This window comes from Tupaia chinensis, unplaced genomic scaffold (assembly GCF_000334495.1).
Source record: "Tupaia chinensis unplaced genomic scaffold, TupChi_1.0 Scaffold139785_1, whole genome shotgun sequence".
Classification (NCBI taxonomy): Eukaryota; Metazoa; Chordata; class Mammalia; order Scandentia; family Tupaiidae; genus Tupaia; species Tupaia belangeri.
The window spans coordinates 926,582-944,090 of record NW_006199665.1 but is presented as its reverse complement, the minus strand read 5'-3'; the positions used below and the strand labels follow the sequence as shown (position 1 = coordinate 944,090).

General features: G+C 41.4%; 3 protein-coding genes across 3 annotated transcripts in view; 2 read left to right on the top strand and 1 right to left on the bottom strand.

Annotated features, from left to right (window-relative positions):
* Window positions 1-343: 343 nt before the first annotated feature.
* On the top strand, window positions 344-1,297 carry LOC102475601 (olfactory receptor 7A17). Its single transcript, XM_006162294.1, has one exon. It carries the CDS (start codon window positions 344-346, stop codon window positions 1,295-1,297), a length of 954 nt encoding a protein of 317 aa, XP_006162356.1.
* An 8,768-nt stretch (window positions 1,298-10,065) lies between these two features.
* LOC102475181 (olfactory receptor 7C2) lies at window positions 10,066-11,037 on the top strand. The gene has a single exon (XM_006162293.1). It carries the CDS (start codon window positions 10,066-10,068, stop codon window positions 11,035-11,037), a length of 972 nt encoding a protein of 323 aa, XP_006162355.1.
* A 4,286-nt stretch (window positions 11,038-15,323) lies between these two features.
* The window catches only part of SLC1A6 (solute carrier family 1 member 6), a gene marked incomplete at its 5' end in the record, with an annotated part of 26,549 nt that continues 24,363 nt past the window's right edge, over window positions 15,324-17,509 (bottom strand). Inside the window, 2 exons of the mRNA XM_006162292.3 lie at window positions 15,324-15,773; window positions 16,992-17,126. Coding sequence (XP_006162354.1) covers window positions 15,578-15,773; window positions 16,992-17,126 — 331 coding nt within the window. The remainder of the gene's footprint in view (window positions 15,774-16,991; window positions 17,127-17,509) is intronic.

The following is a 17,509-nucleotide window of genomic DNA, read 5'->3' as shown; positions in this document are numbered from 1 at the left end:
CTCAGTGTCTCTGTCTCTTTCTCCAGCAAGTGCACATGCCCGAAAGCAAAAACCTCTAAAATAAATAAGTGAAACACATAGAAAATATTGAAAATGTGGGAGTCCAGTGCTTTAACCACCTGCTGTACTCCCAAGAAGAAATTCTAAGATCACATTTTTTTATATATACTTTTGTGACTGGCATTTATTTCTCTATCACCTTTACTACTCTTCACAAGAGAGACTTTAACTTAATCTTTTGGTTGTAGAATACAAGCGATAACCTCTCTGAGAGGCGAGTAAAGGCAAGATGGTGTCATGTTCTCTTTTCGTTTTTTGTGTTTTTCATAGTCATACCAACCACATGGAAATGGGGAATGATACAAGAAGTTCGGAATTTCTTCTCCTGGGGTTTTCAGAGGAATCAGAACTGCAGCCCCTCATATTTGGGCTTTTCCTCTCCATGTACCTGATCACTGTGCTCGGAAATCTGCTCATCATCCTGGCCACCATCTCAGACTCCCACCTGCACACCCCCATGTACTTCTTCCTCTCCAACCTGTCCTTTGCTGACATCTGTCTCACCTCCACCATCATCCCAAAGATGCTGGTGAACATCCAGACACAGAGCAAGGTCATCACCTATAAAGCCTGCATCACCCAGATGTACTTTTTTCTACATTTTCTAGGGTTGGACAGCTTCCTCTTGACTGTGATGGCCTATGACCGGTATGTGGCCATCTGTCACCCCCTGCACTACACGGTCATCATGAATCCCCGACTCTGTGGACTGCTGGTTCTGGCATCCTGGATCATGTGTACCCTACATTCCTTGTTACAAAGTTTAATGGTGTTGCGGCTAGCCTTCTGTACGCATTTGAAAATCCCCCACTTTTTCTGTGAACTGAATCAGATCGTCCAACTTGCTTGTTCTAATACCTTCTTTAATGACATGGTGATCTATCTGGCAGCTGTGCTACTGGGTTGTGGATGCCTCGCTGGGATCCTTTACTCTTACTGTAAGATAGTTTCCTCCATCCGTGCAATCTCGTCATCTCGAGGGAAGTATAATGCATTCTCCACCTGTGCCTCTCACCTCTCCGTTGTCTCCTTATTTTATTTTACGGGCCTTGGAGTGTATCTTAGTTCTGCTGCTACCTATAGCTCAGACTCGATTGCAGCAGCTTCAGTGATGTACACTGTGGTCACGCCCATGTTGAACCCCTTCATCTACAGTCTGAGGAATAAAGACATAAAGAGGGCCCTGAGAAGACTCTTGAGAGGGAAACTAGAGAAGGGTCAAGTGTCAAGAGACTAAAGGTGTGCCCCTCATGGTAGAACTTAAAACTCAGATGCACAGGCCAGCAGGTGGCATGGTGGTTAAGGAGCTGGACCCCCGCATGACCGACCGTGATTCTAGTACCAACCCTGGTAACTTGCTTTCTCACTTTCTTTTCTCTTCTCTTCTCTTCTCTTCTCTTCTCTCTCTCTCTCTCTCTCTCTCTCTCTTCTCCCCCCCTGATGAGTGCATGTGTCCTATAGCAAACTTAAATATAATAATAATAATAAAATAGAATATTTTTTAAAAGCTCAGTTGCAGCAGAGGTGATTTCGTGATTATATTGTAGAAGTACAGCTTGTTCCTTTCGCCTGTTTATTTCCTGTCTCCTTCAACTCCTTTACCAAATGTTAGCAATGCCCTTTATTAACCTTTCTGCTGTCTCTCCTATCCAGCAGATTTTCTCTTTTCTCTCTGTCATTTTCCTACATTCCCAAAGTTCTTCTCAACCTAGGATCAGAAACAAGTTGGAGATTCCTGTTTATTTCATGTATTGATGGGTTGCACTACTCCTAGAGGATGAACTGCACTCGGCAAATAAGGCCATTTAAGTTAGATCATTTCAGTAGAGAAGAAATTCAAAGACCGCATTTTTTTCTTTCTATAATTTTAGTAGAGGAGAAATTGTTTTCTGAAAAGAATTATTTATTTAATTTTATTTTTATTATTATTATTATTATTATATTTGCTATAGGGCATGTGTACTCACTAGAGAGAGAGGCAAAAGAGAGACAGAAAGCAGCCATGAGGTCTGGGACTCAAACTGCAGTCAGCCATATGGGAGTCTGATGCCTTAACTACCATGCCACCTGCTGTCCTCCCAAGAAGAAATTCTAAGGTCACTTTTTTTATATATATTTTTGTGACTGGTATTCATTTCTCTATCACCTTTACTACTCTTCACAAGAGAGACGTTAACTTTTTATGGCTAGTCATGGGATTCTATACCCCCATTAGATATTGTTCGCCTATTCAGTGTCCACAGTGTCTAGCATATTTCTTTTTTTTTTTAGAGAGAGGTTTTCGCTATAGGGTATGTGCTTTCGCCAGAAAGACAGAGAGACAGAGAGATAGAAAGGAAGAAATCACCCCCCAGGGGGGATGGCCACGCCACAATCCCTTCTCCTCCATTCTCCTCTCAGGATCTTGGGCACACCCGCATATGCACCCGGCATGAGTTTAAGCCGCCGGGTCCGGGACTTGAACCACAGTCGACTACATGGGAATCCAGCGATATAACCATTACGCCAACTGATGGTCCCTCTAGCTTATTTCTGAGACAGAGAACTTAGGCAAGAATAGCTTATCAGATACATGTTTCAAGTGTAGTCCACCCAAGAAGACATATTTGCATAAGTCAATCATGATGACCTTAAATAAGATACTACAAAATTTTCAACGGTACATTTCAGTACTATGGAAGATTTGTTTTGGAGACTAGACATCACTCATTGCAATATGGAAGTTTCATGGTTCTGGGTAACAGGTTTGTTCACTGAAGATGTTTTTTCCTTTTTTTTTTCATTTTATTCCACACATTCAATCACATTATTATTTGTCTTACAAAATGGATATTTCAACAGGTAGGTTCACTGAAGATTTAATGTCGTTTTCTGTCTTATTTCATTATATCTTGCTGTTTCTGTTTCATAACTCTAACACGCATATAACTATTTACATTACCCCAAAACATTTTGTCTCCCTTTAATAAATTTTGTTTTAAACATTAAAATACAGGTGTGTGAATCATAAGTGTATTTATTCTATTGACAATTTTTTTTATTTCTTTCATAATTTTAACTCTCTTGGGTGGCTAGACAATGGCGTAGCCATGAAATGCAACACTCTGTAAGCTGATCCACATGGGAGGGTTCTGGGTTTGTGTCCAGAGACCTCTCTGAGGACACTAGGCACATGAGTGGGGATATGCAGTGCTGTTCCTACATTGTACGTTCAACAGTAAAGACACGATCCAGGCTGGCTGGGGCTGAGGGTGGACTGCAGTGTCAAGATTCTGTCAGGAGAGCTATCTCTCTGTCTTTCTCTCCCTCTAGTTCTCTTGTTTATAAGAAAAATAAATTTTAAAAAATTAAATTTAAATAAGCTCCATTTATGCCTCACTAATTTTAAATAATTGTTTATTTTATTAATTATTGTTATTATTCAGTTTTACCAGAGAGTGACAGAGACACAAAGGGAGTCTAGCACCTCAACCACCATGCTACCTGCTGGCCCCTATTCCTCACTATTAAAGGTGACATAAAAAAGCTCAAATTCCTGGGACCAGTAGATGATGTAATTATTATGTCACTAGACTCCCATTCAGTCAACCACGGTTCGAGTCCCAGACCCAGCGGCTCAAAATTCACACTAGGCATGCATGCATGCATACCCAAAATCCCAAGAGAATGGAGGAGAAGGGATTGCAGCATAGTCAACTCCCTGGGGTGGGGGAGGTGGGGGTTCTTGCTTTCTGTCTATTTCTTTCTGTCTCTCTGGCAAGCGCATGCAGCCTATAGCAAAAATTTCTCTAAAAAAAAAAAAAATTCAAATTTCTGCCCAATACTGCTTCTGGGAATGGAAGTTTTTGCTATACCCAAAAAAATATACATGTCCTTCCAACCCCTGGGAGGGAACCTCAATTGTACTGTCTTTTTAATACTGTTATCTGTATACAAAAATATAGATTACCAGGTCATTATGAATGCTGTCTTTATATATCACAACAAATTCCAGAAACATAGCAAGCAACAGATTATTTTCAATGTCCTCAGTTCTCCTTGCACCGATCATTGTATCAGTAAGCTATTGCTGCATAACAAATCTACCCAAAAGCAAATGCTTTCAAACAATGCTTTTTGTTTTATTACATGGGAGTGTATGTTGGAGGAGTCTGCTGGTCTCTGCTGGTCTTCTCTTTGGTCAACTGTGAGTCACTTGGAGTTGCTCTACAGGGTTGTCCAAGTTCTCTCAAATGAGGGACTGTTTGCTAGGGTGGCCGTGGTTGAAACAACTGTTATATGCTCCTCATATCCTCTTCTGCTACAGCCTGGACTTATTCACATGAAAAAGTTAGAGTTACGAAAGAGATCAGCAGAAACACATCAAGGCTCCTTGAGGCACACTGTCATTTCCATCATATTCTATTAGCCAAACAAGTATCAAATCCTAAATTCAGCACAGATTCAAAGGTGGATAATAGACTCCACCAAAATATTTAGATACAGAGAAAGGTGACAAATTGGAACTACTTCTGCAAATGGTCTACCACAAGTATAAATTTCAAATCAATCATTTCTTTTTGGTTTTTCTTTTTCTTTTTTTTTTTATTTGCTTATATGGCACATGCATTACCAGAGAGAGAAAGAGAGGGAAAGTGAGAAAATACCCCCCAGGGGGATGACTACATTGCAATCACTTCTCTTTTCTCCTCTTGGAATTTTGGCATGCACACACATGTGTTTCATGTGATTTCTCTGGGTCCAGGACTCAAACCGTGGAGTTGGCCTTGTGGGATCCAGTGCCTTAATTACCACACCACTTGCTGACCCCATACCTTCTTCTTTACATTAAGAAGATGTTTTATTCTAATATAATATTCATATATAAAATTCATCGTACATATTCAACTCAATAAATTTTCATAAAATGAATACACCTGTAAAACCTTAATCCTAGAAACTCCTTCGGCTCTGCTACCTTCTAGACACTCACCACCCTGGTAATCATTATTCCAACTCTAACATAATATATTAGTTTTGCATGTGTATGTGCTTTTTCTATTTTTTTAACAATGCAAATTCCATAATGTTTATTTAACTTCTTCAATGAATTGGCAATTAATTTGGTAATATAATTGTACATACGTATGTTTTTAAATTAGTGCTAAAAATGATAGAACAGCGCCTATCACAAGGAAGACATTCTATTATTACCTGTTGGATTAATTTTAAAATTACTTAATTGTGTACTTCATTAGCATCTTCTTTATTTATTTTATAGTTGGTCAATCATTGTACATCTCTACAGCACACAGTATGTTTTCCAAGGTATGCTTGCAGGAATGACAGTCAAATCAAGGACATTATCATAAGCATGATTTTCAACAGAGAACTTTACAATCTTCTATCTGATAAGAGCCCTGGCCTTCCCAGCCACCCTCTTCTATCCACTCCTTTCCATTTCAGCTCCTGGTGTCTATGCTTGTCCTCACATCTCAGTTTGTTTGTTTTCACATTTTAAAAATAACCTTTATTGGATCAGTAAATGGCATAGTGGTTATGTTGCTGGACTCCCAGTTCGTAGACTGTGGTTCAAGTCACAGACTCAGTGGCTTGAAATTTGTGCCAGGCATGTGATAGTGCATGCCCAAAATCCAGAGAGGAGAATGAAGAAGAGATTGTAGCATGGCCAGCCCCCCCCCCCCCGGGGGTGATTTCTCACTTTCCCTCTCTCTGTCTCTCTCTCTCTCTCCTGGCTAGCTCATGTGTCTTATAGGAGGGAAAAAAAAAAAAAGCTCTCTAAAATAGCAAATAAATAAATAAATAACATTTATTTTTTAATCGCCCCCCTTGCTCTTATGCCTTCTACTCTTTCAGTTTCTGCTGTAGAGTACAGACATTGTGTATATACTGAGCAGGGATATACCGTGTTTGTCCCTACATTGCACCTTCAACAATAAAGACTGAAGTTGTGGCAAAATCATTAGAACACTTTCAGTTGGTTTTGGATGTGGTTCTTGTCCATGACTCCAAGTTTTTCAGGATTCTTGGGATTCCCAGAATCCTGAAAAACTCTGCCTGTTCATGCCTAGATAGACAAAGAAATTCTACTTCCAATATTGAGTGTATGCTCATAGGAAAGGACAATGAACAATGAAGGTCATCCAGGGAGAAAAAAAAGCAAAGGACCCTGTAAGAAATGATGCTCATATCTGGCATCCAAAATGTTCCTAGGATTACAAAACTAGTGGGAAAGAAGTTCTTTTCTATTTTGGATCCTTCACTCATGGGAATCTAATTGCTCAGAGAATACAGTAGCAATGGAACAATTAATTTAATGAGCATTCATGAGAATTCAAACTCGAGGCTCCCAAAATAGTAGGTATGCTCTTCACTTCTCTCATTTACAGCTCAGCTGTCTCAGGAAGGAGGAGTTCTACTGTTCCCTCACAGAGGACTTATGCCTGAAGCCATCTTCCTTTCCTTCTTTGGAGCTGAGTTGCATCATCCAAGTAAGAAAGAACTCAGAAACTGGAGACTCCATGATTCCACTGGAGCACTAATGTGGCAAACAGGTATGGAGGCAGGCAGAGCTCTCAAAGGATCCACTTTTGTGTTATAATACAATAAAGAAAGATTATTCCCTTAAAGCGTTCTACACAATCAACCCCTCTCTCTCTCTTTGCTTCTCTTCCTCTCAACTCACTTCTCTCTCTTTCTGGAACCCAACTCTAAGGATATTTCACCTTCCTAATAGAAATGGACCTTCTCTAAGCCTCCTGCATTTCTCAAGACTTTTTTTATCCAGCCATTGTAGCCATATTCCTAGATCTATTACCAGGGCTTGCCATCTCTTTTCACAAAGATCCTCCTGTTTGTTTTTTCTTTGTTTTGTTGTTGTTGTTTGCTATAGGGCATAGGCACTCAATGGAAAAAGACAAAGAAAAACTGAGAAGTCACTCTCACTCTTAGGGAGTATGGCTATACCACAATTCCTTGTCTTCCATTCTCCTCTCAAGATTTGGGGGATGCACGCACACATACCCAGTGTGATTTTCAAGCCACCAGATTCGGGACTCAAACGGTGGTCAGCCACATGGGTATTCAGAGCCTTACCCACCACATCACCTGCTGACCCTGACTCTGTATTCTCTTATCTATCATATCATACTCATTCACTCACTCATTTATTCATTCACTCAAAAAACATCCCCTGAGAGTTTGCATAGTCAGTCCTTACAAGCCCATTCATACACATTCTACATTAGATGACTTAATGTGTCTGGTCTTAGTGTCCATGTTTATGAAATGGGGAATAATACAGTAGTCAAGTCTTAGGGTTAATGTGGGGATTATAAGATATCACGCATGGAAAGTTTTTAAATAGTTTAAATAATTTCTAACACTCCACAAGCACCTATTCATCTTAGTTATTATCGTTGCTCTAAATGACTTTGCATTTATTGACTCAAAAAAATCTTGATGGTAAAATGAGATAAAGAATATAAAACGCAGCAGAAGTGGTTGACACATGATGTCCTTAATGCTATTACTCCTGCCATTATTATTCTTGCTATTATTATTCTCATTTGCCGAGTATTTACAAATGTCCAGTCCTGTTTCAGAAGTTTTATATTTTTGTTAGTATTTTAAATCATTGCAATCTTGTTTCTAAGAGATTCGACTCTATGTGGGCATGATACTCATTTTTTCTCTCATACTTTTTTTTTTTAATTTTTAGTTTTTGAATCATTTGCATTTACCAAAAAAAGTAACAAAGAAAAGACAAAGAATTCCCATAGTGATAAAAAATATTTAGAACTTGGGCCATGCAGTGTGGTGATTGAGGCAGCTGGATCCCACATGGCCAACTGTGCATTTCGAGCCCCAACCCAGCAGCTTGAGAAATACACTAGCTGCATCTGTGCATGTGTGCCCCAAATCCCAAGAGGAGAATGGAGAAGGGGTTGCAGTGTAGCCATCCCCACTAGAGGGTGCTTTCTCACTTCCTCTCTTGCTTTCTTTCTCTGTCAAGTGCATGTACCCTACAGCAAATATTTTTAAGATTGGAACTTGATAAACTTGATGGTTGCAGAACATTCTGAATCTACTACATGCTACTGAATGTCATCTTAGAATGGCTGCCACTGGGACCAGCAGATGGAATAATGGTTACGTTGCTGGACTCCCACGTAGTTGACCACAGTTCAAGTCCCTGACCCGGTGGCTTTAAATATGCTGGACACATATGTGTGCATGCCCAAAATTCCAAAAAGAGAATGGAGGAAAAGGGACTATGGTGTGGCCGTCCCCCCTGGGGGCGGGGGGGGGGGGGAATGATTTCTTGCTTTCTGTCTCTCAGTCTCTCTCTGTCTCTCCAGCAAGCGCAAATGCCCTATATCAAAATTCTCTCAAAAAATTAAAAAAAAAAAAAAGAAGAAGAAGGGATTCAAGCCCCAGACCTGGAGTCTCTCTCTCTCTCTCTCTCCCTCGTTTCTCTCTGATGAGCACACATGCCCTAAAGAAAATTAAATAATAATAATAAAGAAAATTAAATAAATAATTCTTTTTAAAATTAGCATTTTAAAGTATTATAGAACTGTGGGGCTGGCAGATGGCATGGTGGTGGTTAAGGGATTCGATCACAGTTCAAATACCAGACCTGGCGGCTTTCTCTCTCTCTCTCTCCTTCTCTCTCTCTCTCTCTCTCTCTTTTTCTCTCTTCCCCCAATCAAGTTAAAAAAACAAATAAATAAAGTTAAATAAAAGAATACTTTTTTAAAAAAAGTATTATAGAATTACTTTGTCTTACCAATATATTTAAATTTTGAAGATTTTCTTTCTTGAGAGTAGATTACATGTGCATTCTACTGCAGTTTTTGAATTATATACTAAAAAATTAATATAAAAATCAAGACTGATGATACAACTCAGAGATGATCCCTATTCTGATTTTAGCATATCCTGTTGTACATCATTTTTTCTATTAAAAATGCATGTAGGATAGGGAATCAAGCATGAGAAAAAAAGCAAAATATACAAGAAATGAGAAATGGAAAATTATTTGTTGACAATAACACGTGTGTTGATGTGCTTGATTGAGCCAATATACAGTGTATACTGGATGGAAAATCTCATTTTGTATGCTATAATGATGTATAGTAAATAAATGTAAATAAATAAATTTAAATAGAAAAAAACAGAAAAAATGCATGTAATTATAAAAGTTCTATATACTGATTTAATTTCTCCAGCTCTAAAAAGGAGACCAACTTTTTTATAGCAGTATCTGAAATGTTATTCTTCTTCCCACGTGACATAGTTTTGCATCCTTATCCTGTAATCTATGATAGAAATGGAAAGGTTCGAAGATATAAAACAGGAAGATCAAATGCAAATAGCAGAGACTGTGTAAGAAACAACGAATACCAGGGGGTGGGAAGGAAAGGCTCAGGAAAAAAAAAAAAAATTAACAGACACAAAATGAAATTTCTCTGTTGAAAATGACATAGATGGGAGGACCAGCAGATGGCATAATGGTTACATCACTGGACTCCCACGTAGTCAGGCAACTGCAGTTGGAGTCCCAGACCCAACAACTCAAAACTCACGCCGGGGAGGTGTGCGTGTGTGCCCAAGATCCCGAGAGGAGGATGGAGGAGAAAATATTGTGGCGTGGCCATCCCCCCTTGGCGGGGGTGATTTCTCGCTTTCTGTCTCTCAGTCTCTCTTAAGTCTCTCCAGCAAGCGCACAGGCCCTATAGCAAAAATCTCTCTTTAAAAACAAAAGAAAGAAAATGTTGTATATGGTAATGCCTTTGACTTGATTGACATGCACTACATTCATTCTTTGAAAAACCATATTGTATGCTGTAAAGATGTATAATGATTAAATGTAAAAATTTAAATAATTAAAAGTTAAAAATATATATTGCAGTCATTCTTAGTAATACCGATTGGGAGTAAATTTTGTGGGGTTTTTTGTTTTTTTGTTTTTTCTTCCTTCTGGGCAAACCCAGTAGCCTCATGGGAAGAGGAAATCAAACAGAAATTGGAGACTTTCTCCTCCTGGGATTCACAGAGGACTCTGAGCTTCAGTCCTTCCTCTTTGGGCTCTTCCTCTCCATGTACCTGATCACTGTGTGTGGAAACCTGCTCATCATCCTGGCCACCATCTCAGACTCCCACCTGCACACCCCCATGTACTTCTTCCTCTCCAACCTGTCCTTTGTGGACATCTGTTTCACCTCCACCACCATCCCAAAGATGCTGGTGAACATCCAGACACAGAGCAAGGTCATCACCTATGCAGGCTGCATCAGCCAGGTCTTTTTTTTCTTTGTGTTTGGATGCCTGGACAATTTACTCCTAACCGTGATGGCCTATGACCGTTTTGTGGCCATCTGCCACCCCCTACACTACACAGTCATCATGAACCCCAAGCTCTGTAGGCTGCTGGCTCTGGGATCCTGGTGCCTTAGTGTCATGGGCTCCCTACTAGAGACCTTGACCGTTTCTAGACTGTCCTTCTGCACCATCGTGAAAATTCCCCACTTTTTTTGTGATCTTCCCGAAGTCCTGAAGCTTGCCTGTTCTGACATCCTCATCAGTAATATAGTGGTGTATTCTGTGGCCATTGTCCTTGGTGTTTTCCCTCTCTCTGGGATCCTCTTCTCTTATTCTCAGATTTTCTCCTCCATCCTGAAAATTTCACCAGCTGGGGGCAAGTACAGAGCCTTCTCCACCTGTGGGTCTCACCTCTTGGTGGTGTCTCTGTTCTATGACACAGGCCTGGGGGTCTACCTCAGTTCTATAGCCACAGCATCTTCTAGGATGAATATGATGGCCTCAGTGATGTACACCATGGTCACCCCCATGCTGAACCCCTTCATCTACAGCCTGAGGAACAGGGACATGAAGAGGGCCCTGAGGAGACTCTTTAGCAGGGGGCGCCTCTCAGCGATAGAGTGGTTGAGGGACTCTCAAGAACAGCAATAGGCACAAGGCTGAGATTCAGAAGGCCTGTCCTCCTTCACTCAATATTTTCACTGCTTCTACTTGTGTGAATTTTAAAGCAACTTTCCTGGAAGAACAAATGGCCAGTAAGTATATGAAAGAAAAATGCTCCATCATTAATCATCTCAGAAATGCAAATCACAACTATGAGATATCACTTAATCCCAATTAGAATGGCCATTATCAGAAAGACAAAAGACAAAACAACCACTGGGGAGGATGTGGAAAAGGAACTGTTGGGTGATGGTATATGGTCATGGCTGACTGTGGTTTTAGTCCTGGACCTGGCAGCTTACATTCTTACATTCTCACTCTCTCTCTCCTCTATCATCTCTCCAGTGAGCATATGTGCCCTATAACAAATTAAATAATAATAACAATAAATTTAATTTTTAAAAGGAACCCTTGTACACTGTTGGTGGGAATGTAAATTAGTACAGTCATATGGAAGACAGTATGGAGGTTCCTCAAGAGTTAAAAAATATGGGGCCAGCAGATGGCACAACACTTATGTTGCTGGACTCCCACATGACCAACCACAGTTCGAGTTTCAGACTCAGTGGCTTGAAAACCACACCAAGACTCCCACATGACCAACCACAGTTCGAGTTTCAGACTCAGTGGCTTGAAAACCACACCAAGACTCCCACATGACCAACCACAGTTTGAGTCTCAGACTCAGTGGCTTGAAAACCACACCAAGTGCACGTGCGTGTGCCGAAGATCCTGAGAGAAGAATGGAGGAGAAGAAATTACTGTGTTACTTTTTCCCTGGGTTGGGGGGGTGGGGATTTCTCACTTTCCCTCTCACTTTCTCTGTTTCTTTCTCTCATTGGAGAGCACAAGTCCCCTAAGGGAAAAGCCTCTGAAAATTTTTAAATTAAAAATATGTTCCTCCACTTTCTGATTGCTTGCTAAGTGAAGCAAATCAGACTATTAAAGACAAACATTGTATATCCTTACTCAATATATACCAAATGTCTACTCTCTATGACAGAAATTGAAAGATTTAAAGATATAATAGCTGAGAGGGAAAGTGCAGATACCAGAGACTGTATTTCTGGTGGTAGATAGGAGGGGTGGGGAGGGGTTTGAGAAACAAAAAAAGTTAACAGATACAAGAATGTATAATATATATATATATATATATATATATATACACACATACATATATATATATAGTCATATCTTTGAATTGAGACATGCACTGCATGCATGCTTTGAAAACCATATTGTGTGCTATAAAAATGTACAATAATTAAATGTAATGTCCCCCAGGGAATAAATCTGTCTCAGTTTATTCTCTAAAACTGAAATTTATAAAGAAATAAGATTGGAGACGTTTTCAAGGGATATATACACACATACATATATATATATAGTCATATCTTTGAATTGAGACATGCACTGCATGCATGCTTTGAAAACCATATTGTGTGCTATAAAAATGTACAATAATTAAATGTAATGTCCCCCAGGGAATAAATCTGTCTCAGTTTATTCTCTAAAACTGAAATTTATAAAGAAATAAGATTGGAGACGTTTTCAAGGGTTGGAAGATAGAACATCACTTGTCATGCTCTTCTCTCATTAAAAGCCTTTTGGGCATACAGACCTTTGACCATGGAGTGGGGCACAATGGTACCAAAGGCTGAAATACTGATTTGATACTGGATCCCAGAAAAAGTCCCTCAGGGTCAAATAAGGAGTAGAATGTTTTCTAAATGGTGGCGCCTCCTACCTTTCCACTTTTTCAGACTTTGGCCATAAATGTCTCTCATTGGTGACCACAAATTGATCATAGAAGATCTGGAACCTTCCTCCCACATGTTCTGAGTTGCTTGTGCCCAAGGATTCTCTTAGAATCCTAAAGAATGGGGGAAGGGAAGGTGGTATAAACTTCTCAACTGAAGGCATAGTTGGCAAATATATTCTCCCATTCTGAGGGTTGCCTCCTCCCTCAATTATTCCTTTTGCTGTGCAGAAGCTTTTTAGCCTGAGGTAGCCCCACTTGTCTGCTTTGGTGATTACTGCCTCTGTCGTAGGGGTCTTATTTATGAAGTTTTTGTCTACCCTAATGTCTCCAAGAGTTTCCTGTGTTTCCCACCAGTTGCTTTATAGTTTGAGGTTTTATATTTAGATCTTTGATCCATATTGCAAACACTGAAAGATTGGCAGGTATAATAACAGGAAGGGTAACTGAAGATAACAGAGGCAATATAGGAGGGGGCGAGTAATGGGGTATAAGGGAGGGGATTGGGAGGGAAATATTTAACAGAAACAAAAATGAAGTTATCTATTAATGATACATATATGGTAACATCTATGACTTGACTAATATGCGATGTATTCATGCTGGGAAAACCCATTCTGTACATTGCAAAGATGTACAATGATTAAATGTAAATTTTAAAAATACCAAAAAAATAAATAAAACCTCAACTTGAATTTTCCTCCCCTCTTGGAAATGGGTGCTCACATGAAGCTTTATTTGATATAGAAAGTATTGTCCTTCTTCCTGGACAAAGGATCATAGAGTATAGCTGAGAGTCATGGTGCTCTGTTTGTTCAGTCATGTTTTCTCCAAACTTTCAATGTCACATCCGGTTCTTTGGGTTGCATCAAAATATTTTGGTGTCCACCCTTGTGTGTAGTAGATGCAGTACCTCTTGAGGTCACCAGAAGGCAGAAGAACCAATCAGCCTCAAAATGAAGAGTTGGGACTACCAGACCCAGCTACCACTTCCATGGGAAGTTGCTTCCTCCATTTCCCACCTTGGAATATGTGTAAAGATATTGGTTGGGGTGCACAAAGTCTGCACATCCCAAAGGCAGAAGTGGCTTTTGACCAGCTCCTGGGAGATGACTTCTGAGCCCATGGAATGACTAAATGTCTGGAGGGACTTTGGGTCACAACAAATCACCTTGATCACAATATTATCTATGGTGAATATATTTGTTCACTGAGCATCCTGGACTTGGCTATCAAATCAACCTTGAAAGGACTGAAGAATGAATAAGGTCAGCAGTGTTCCATGCCTATGTAACAGAGCCCCAATAAAAACTCTGGGCACTAGGGCTCAGGTGAGCTTTCCCAGTTGGCAATACTTCATTTGTGCTGTTATGTGTCATTGCTGTGAGAAGCAAGTGCTGTCCATAACTCCACCTGGAGGGAACTGGAAAAACTCACATCTGCTCTCTCCTGGACTCTGCCCCATGCACCTTATATGCCTTTGTTGATCTTCACCAGTGCTTTTCACTGTACAAACTATAACTATGGGCGTCATAGCTTATCTGAGTTCTCTGAGTCTTTCTAGTGAATCAATAAACCTGGAACTGAGCTTAGAGGGTGCCTGAAACACCTTGGTTTCTATTTGTTTTGTTTTGTTTTGAGAGATTGTTTGCTATAGGATGTGTGTGCCCACCAGAGAGACATAGAGACAGAAAGCGAGAAATCACCCCCCAGGGGGGATGGTCACGCCGCAATTCCTTCTCCTCCATTCTCCTCTCGGGATCTTGGGCACGCACACACACACACACCTAGAGGGAGTTGCCAGCCACTGGGTCCGGGACTCAAACTGCAGTCGACTACATGGAAGTCTAATGACATAACCATTATGCCATCTGCTGGTTCTGTGGCTTCTGTTTTATTATAAGAAGTAGTGGCTTTTCTTTGCCCTCTTCAGTTCTGTCACTTCTTGAGAAAATAAGGGATGTAGGTCCAGCAGGTGATGTGGTGATTAAGGTGTTGGACTCCCGCATGGCAGACCTCAACCCAGAGGCTTGAAACTCACAGCAGATGCATGTGCTTGAATGCTCAAACTCCCAAAAGGAGAATGGAGAAGGGATTGTGGCATGGCCATCCCCCCTGGGGAGTGATTTCTCACTTTCTCTCTTTCTGTCTCTCTGGTAAGCATACCCACCCTATAGCAAAAATCTCTCTAATACGATGAATCAATATGGGGCCAGCAGATGGCATGGCAGTTACTTCACTGGACTCCCATGTAGTCAATCTTGGTTCAAGTCCCAGACCTAGCAGCTTCAAACTTATACCCAGCATGTGTGCATACGTGTCCAAAATCCCAAGAGGAGAATGGAGGAGAAAGGACTGTGGCATGGCCATCCTCCCTGGGGGGAGATTTCTCGCTGTCTCTCTGTCTATCTCACAAGTGCACATATCCTATAGCAAAAAAAATAAATAAATAACTCTCAAAAAAAATAAAAATAAATAAGAAACGTGAGTCAACTCCTCTTCTTTTTTAACTCAAAGCAGGAGACATTTTTCATCCCCTTCTTTGCTCACCACTCTCTTTCAAGTTCTCGACATATGCTTAGAGAGGAACAGAGACCTTGAATACCTTTCATTCCTGTTCCTTTATCTCAGTTTTCCCCCCAAACAAGCCAAACAGAACATGAGTGTGTGTTCAGCCCATGGTCAGTTGGGAAGAAGATTGTCCCCAGGACTCCCCTCCCCTGCCCTTTTTCCTCCTTTCCAGGTGACAGAGCTGGGGATAGAGGATCCTCACATAGCACTCTCATTGCCCCCTCGGCCCCTGGACGCTCCCTTTTCTTGTGTCATAAGGGACTTGTAGGGTTTCCCCAGGCTGGGGAGGGTGAGCTCTGCTTCTTGCAGCTCCAGTTCCCTCTGAGACAGATGCTCAATGACAGCCGCTCCAATCGAGTCCCCGAGCACATTCGTCATCGTACGAAGCCGGTCACTGGAGGAGGAGAGGGAGAAGCTTCCATTAGCAGGGGCTCGAAGAGCCTCACAGAGGACAGTGCAACAGTTTGGGCCCCTTGTGCCAGAGAGTTAGTTGGAGCTTATGTCCCAATCCAATCTACAACTCATTCAGGTCCCTCTCCTCTCTGCCCTCAGTTTCCCCTCTTATCCAACTCAGGTTGGACCAGCTCTGAGATGTTCATAGTTGACCTTAACAATGGTTTGTTTTTTTTTTTTAAAGAATGTGAATATCTGATACAGACAACTGACACACATGATCTGAAATGCAAAAAAAGGGCCAGTAGATGGCACGAAGGTTAAGGCAACTGGATCTCACACGATCAACTACACAGTTCAAGTCCCAGATCTGGCAGCTTGAAGAACACACCAGGCACATGTGCACATGTTCCCAAAATCCTGAGGAAGATGGAGAAGGAACTGTGGCGTGGCCAACCCCCCAAGGGGTGCTTTCTCCCTTTCCTTCTTTCCCCCTCTCTCTCTCTCTCTCTCACTCTCTGTCTCAGGTGAATGCACATGCTCTATAGTCAAAATAATTTAAGAATCATTTATTTACTTAATTATATTTGATATTTAATTTGAGAGAGAGAGAGAGAGAAAGGGAAAGCCAGCCACCATGTGTGCATATACACATGTACATATGTATACACATACTTGTGCATGTGTGTATACATGTGCGTGTGTGCATACATGCACACACCCTTATATCCATATACATGCATGTGCATATGTTCGTGCATATGGACATGTATACATGTGTGTGTGCTTGTGTGCATGTGTGCACATATAAGCATATAGACACATGTACATGTACACCTTCACATATACATATATATACACCTGTATACATGTGTGTATGTATGTACATGCATGTGTGTACACATGTGTGAGTACATGTGTGTACTAGCGAGACAAATCTGTTTCATAAATTGCCTCTCGGTGACTTCAACATATAACAGGGAAAAGGGGAGCTGCTCTGGCTGGTGGGGAAAAGGTCAGCTTCCTCCCTTCATCAAGGACCACTCTGGAACTTGAAGTCCACAGACCACGGCTCGGAGTACTCTCCAGGGCTCTCCTTTCACACTAACTCTAAAACTCTGCTGGACTTGCTGAAAGGAAGGCCCGGGGTGGAGACCCTGCAGGGGCTGCAGCATGTGGGGGGCAGACGGCAGCAGGGTCCAGCCTGGAGAACACTCACAGGAACCAGTCCACTGCTATGATCAGCGTGATGTCCTCCGTGGGCAGGCCGACCGACGTGAGCACAATGACCATGGTGACCAGCCCCGCCTGGGGGATGCCGGCAGCCCCAACGCTGGCTGCTGTGGCTGTGATGCTGCGAGGGGAGAAAGGACACGGGGGGGGGATGAGGAAAAGACCAAGAAGGGACCTACAGGGAAGGGTTAGCTCCTTAATGCATCTTAAATGATATTCCCAAACCAGACACAAAAAGAAAAACACTGCATGATCTCTCTTATGTGCGGAATCTTTAACAACAAAAAAAGCCACCTATGGTGGTGGAGGTAACAGAATGCTTCATGATGTTGAAGCCACATGGGGTCCTGGGTTCACATCCCAGAGCCTCCTTGTATACACATCAGACACTCAGATGTCCATGGTCGTGGCTGGCTGAGGCTGGGTGTGGATTGCGGCCTGAAGACCCTGTTGGGGGGACCAGCAGTTAGCATAATGGCTATGTTGCTGGACTCCCATTTAGTC

Excerpts from the sequence above, each read along its gene's own strand:
- LOC102475601 (XM_006162294.1), top strand. The coding sequence starts at position 344 with ATGGAAATGGGGAATGATACAAGAAGTTCGGAATTTCTTCTCCTGGGG.
- LOC102475181 (XM_006162293.1), top strand. The coding sequence starts at position 10,066 with ATGGGAAGAGGAAATCAAACAGAAATTGGAGACTTTCTCCTCCTGGGA.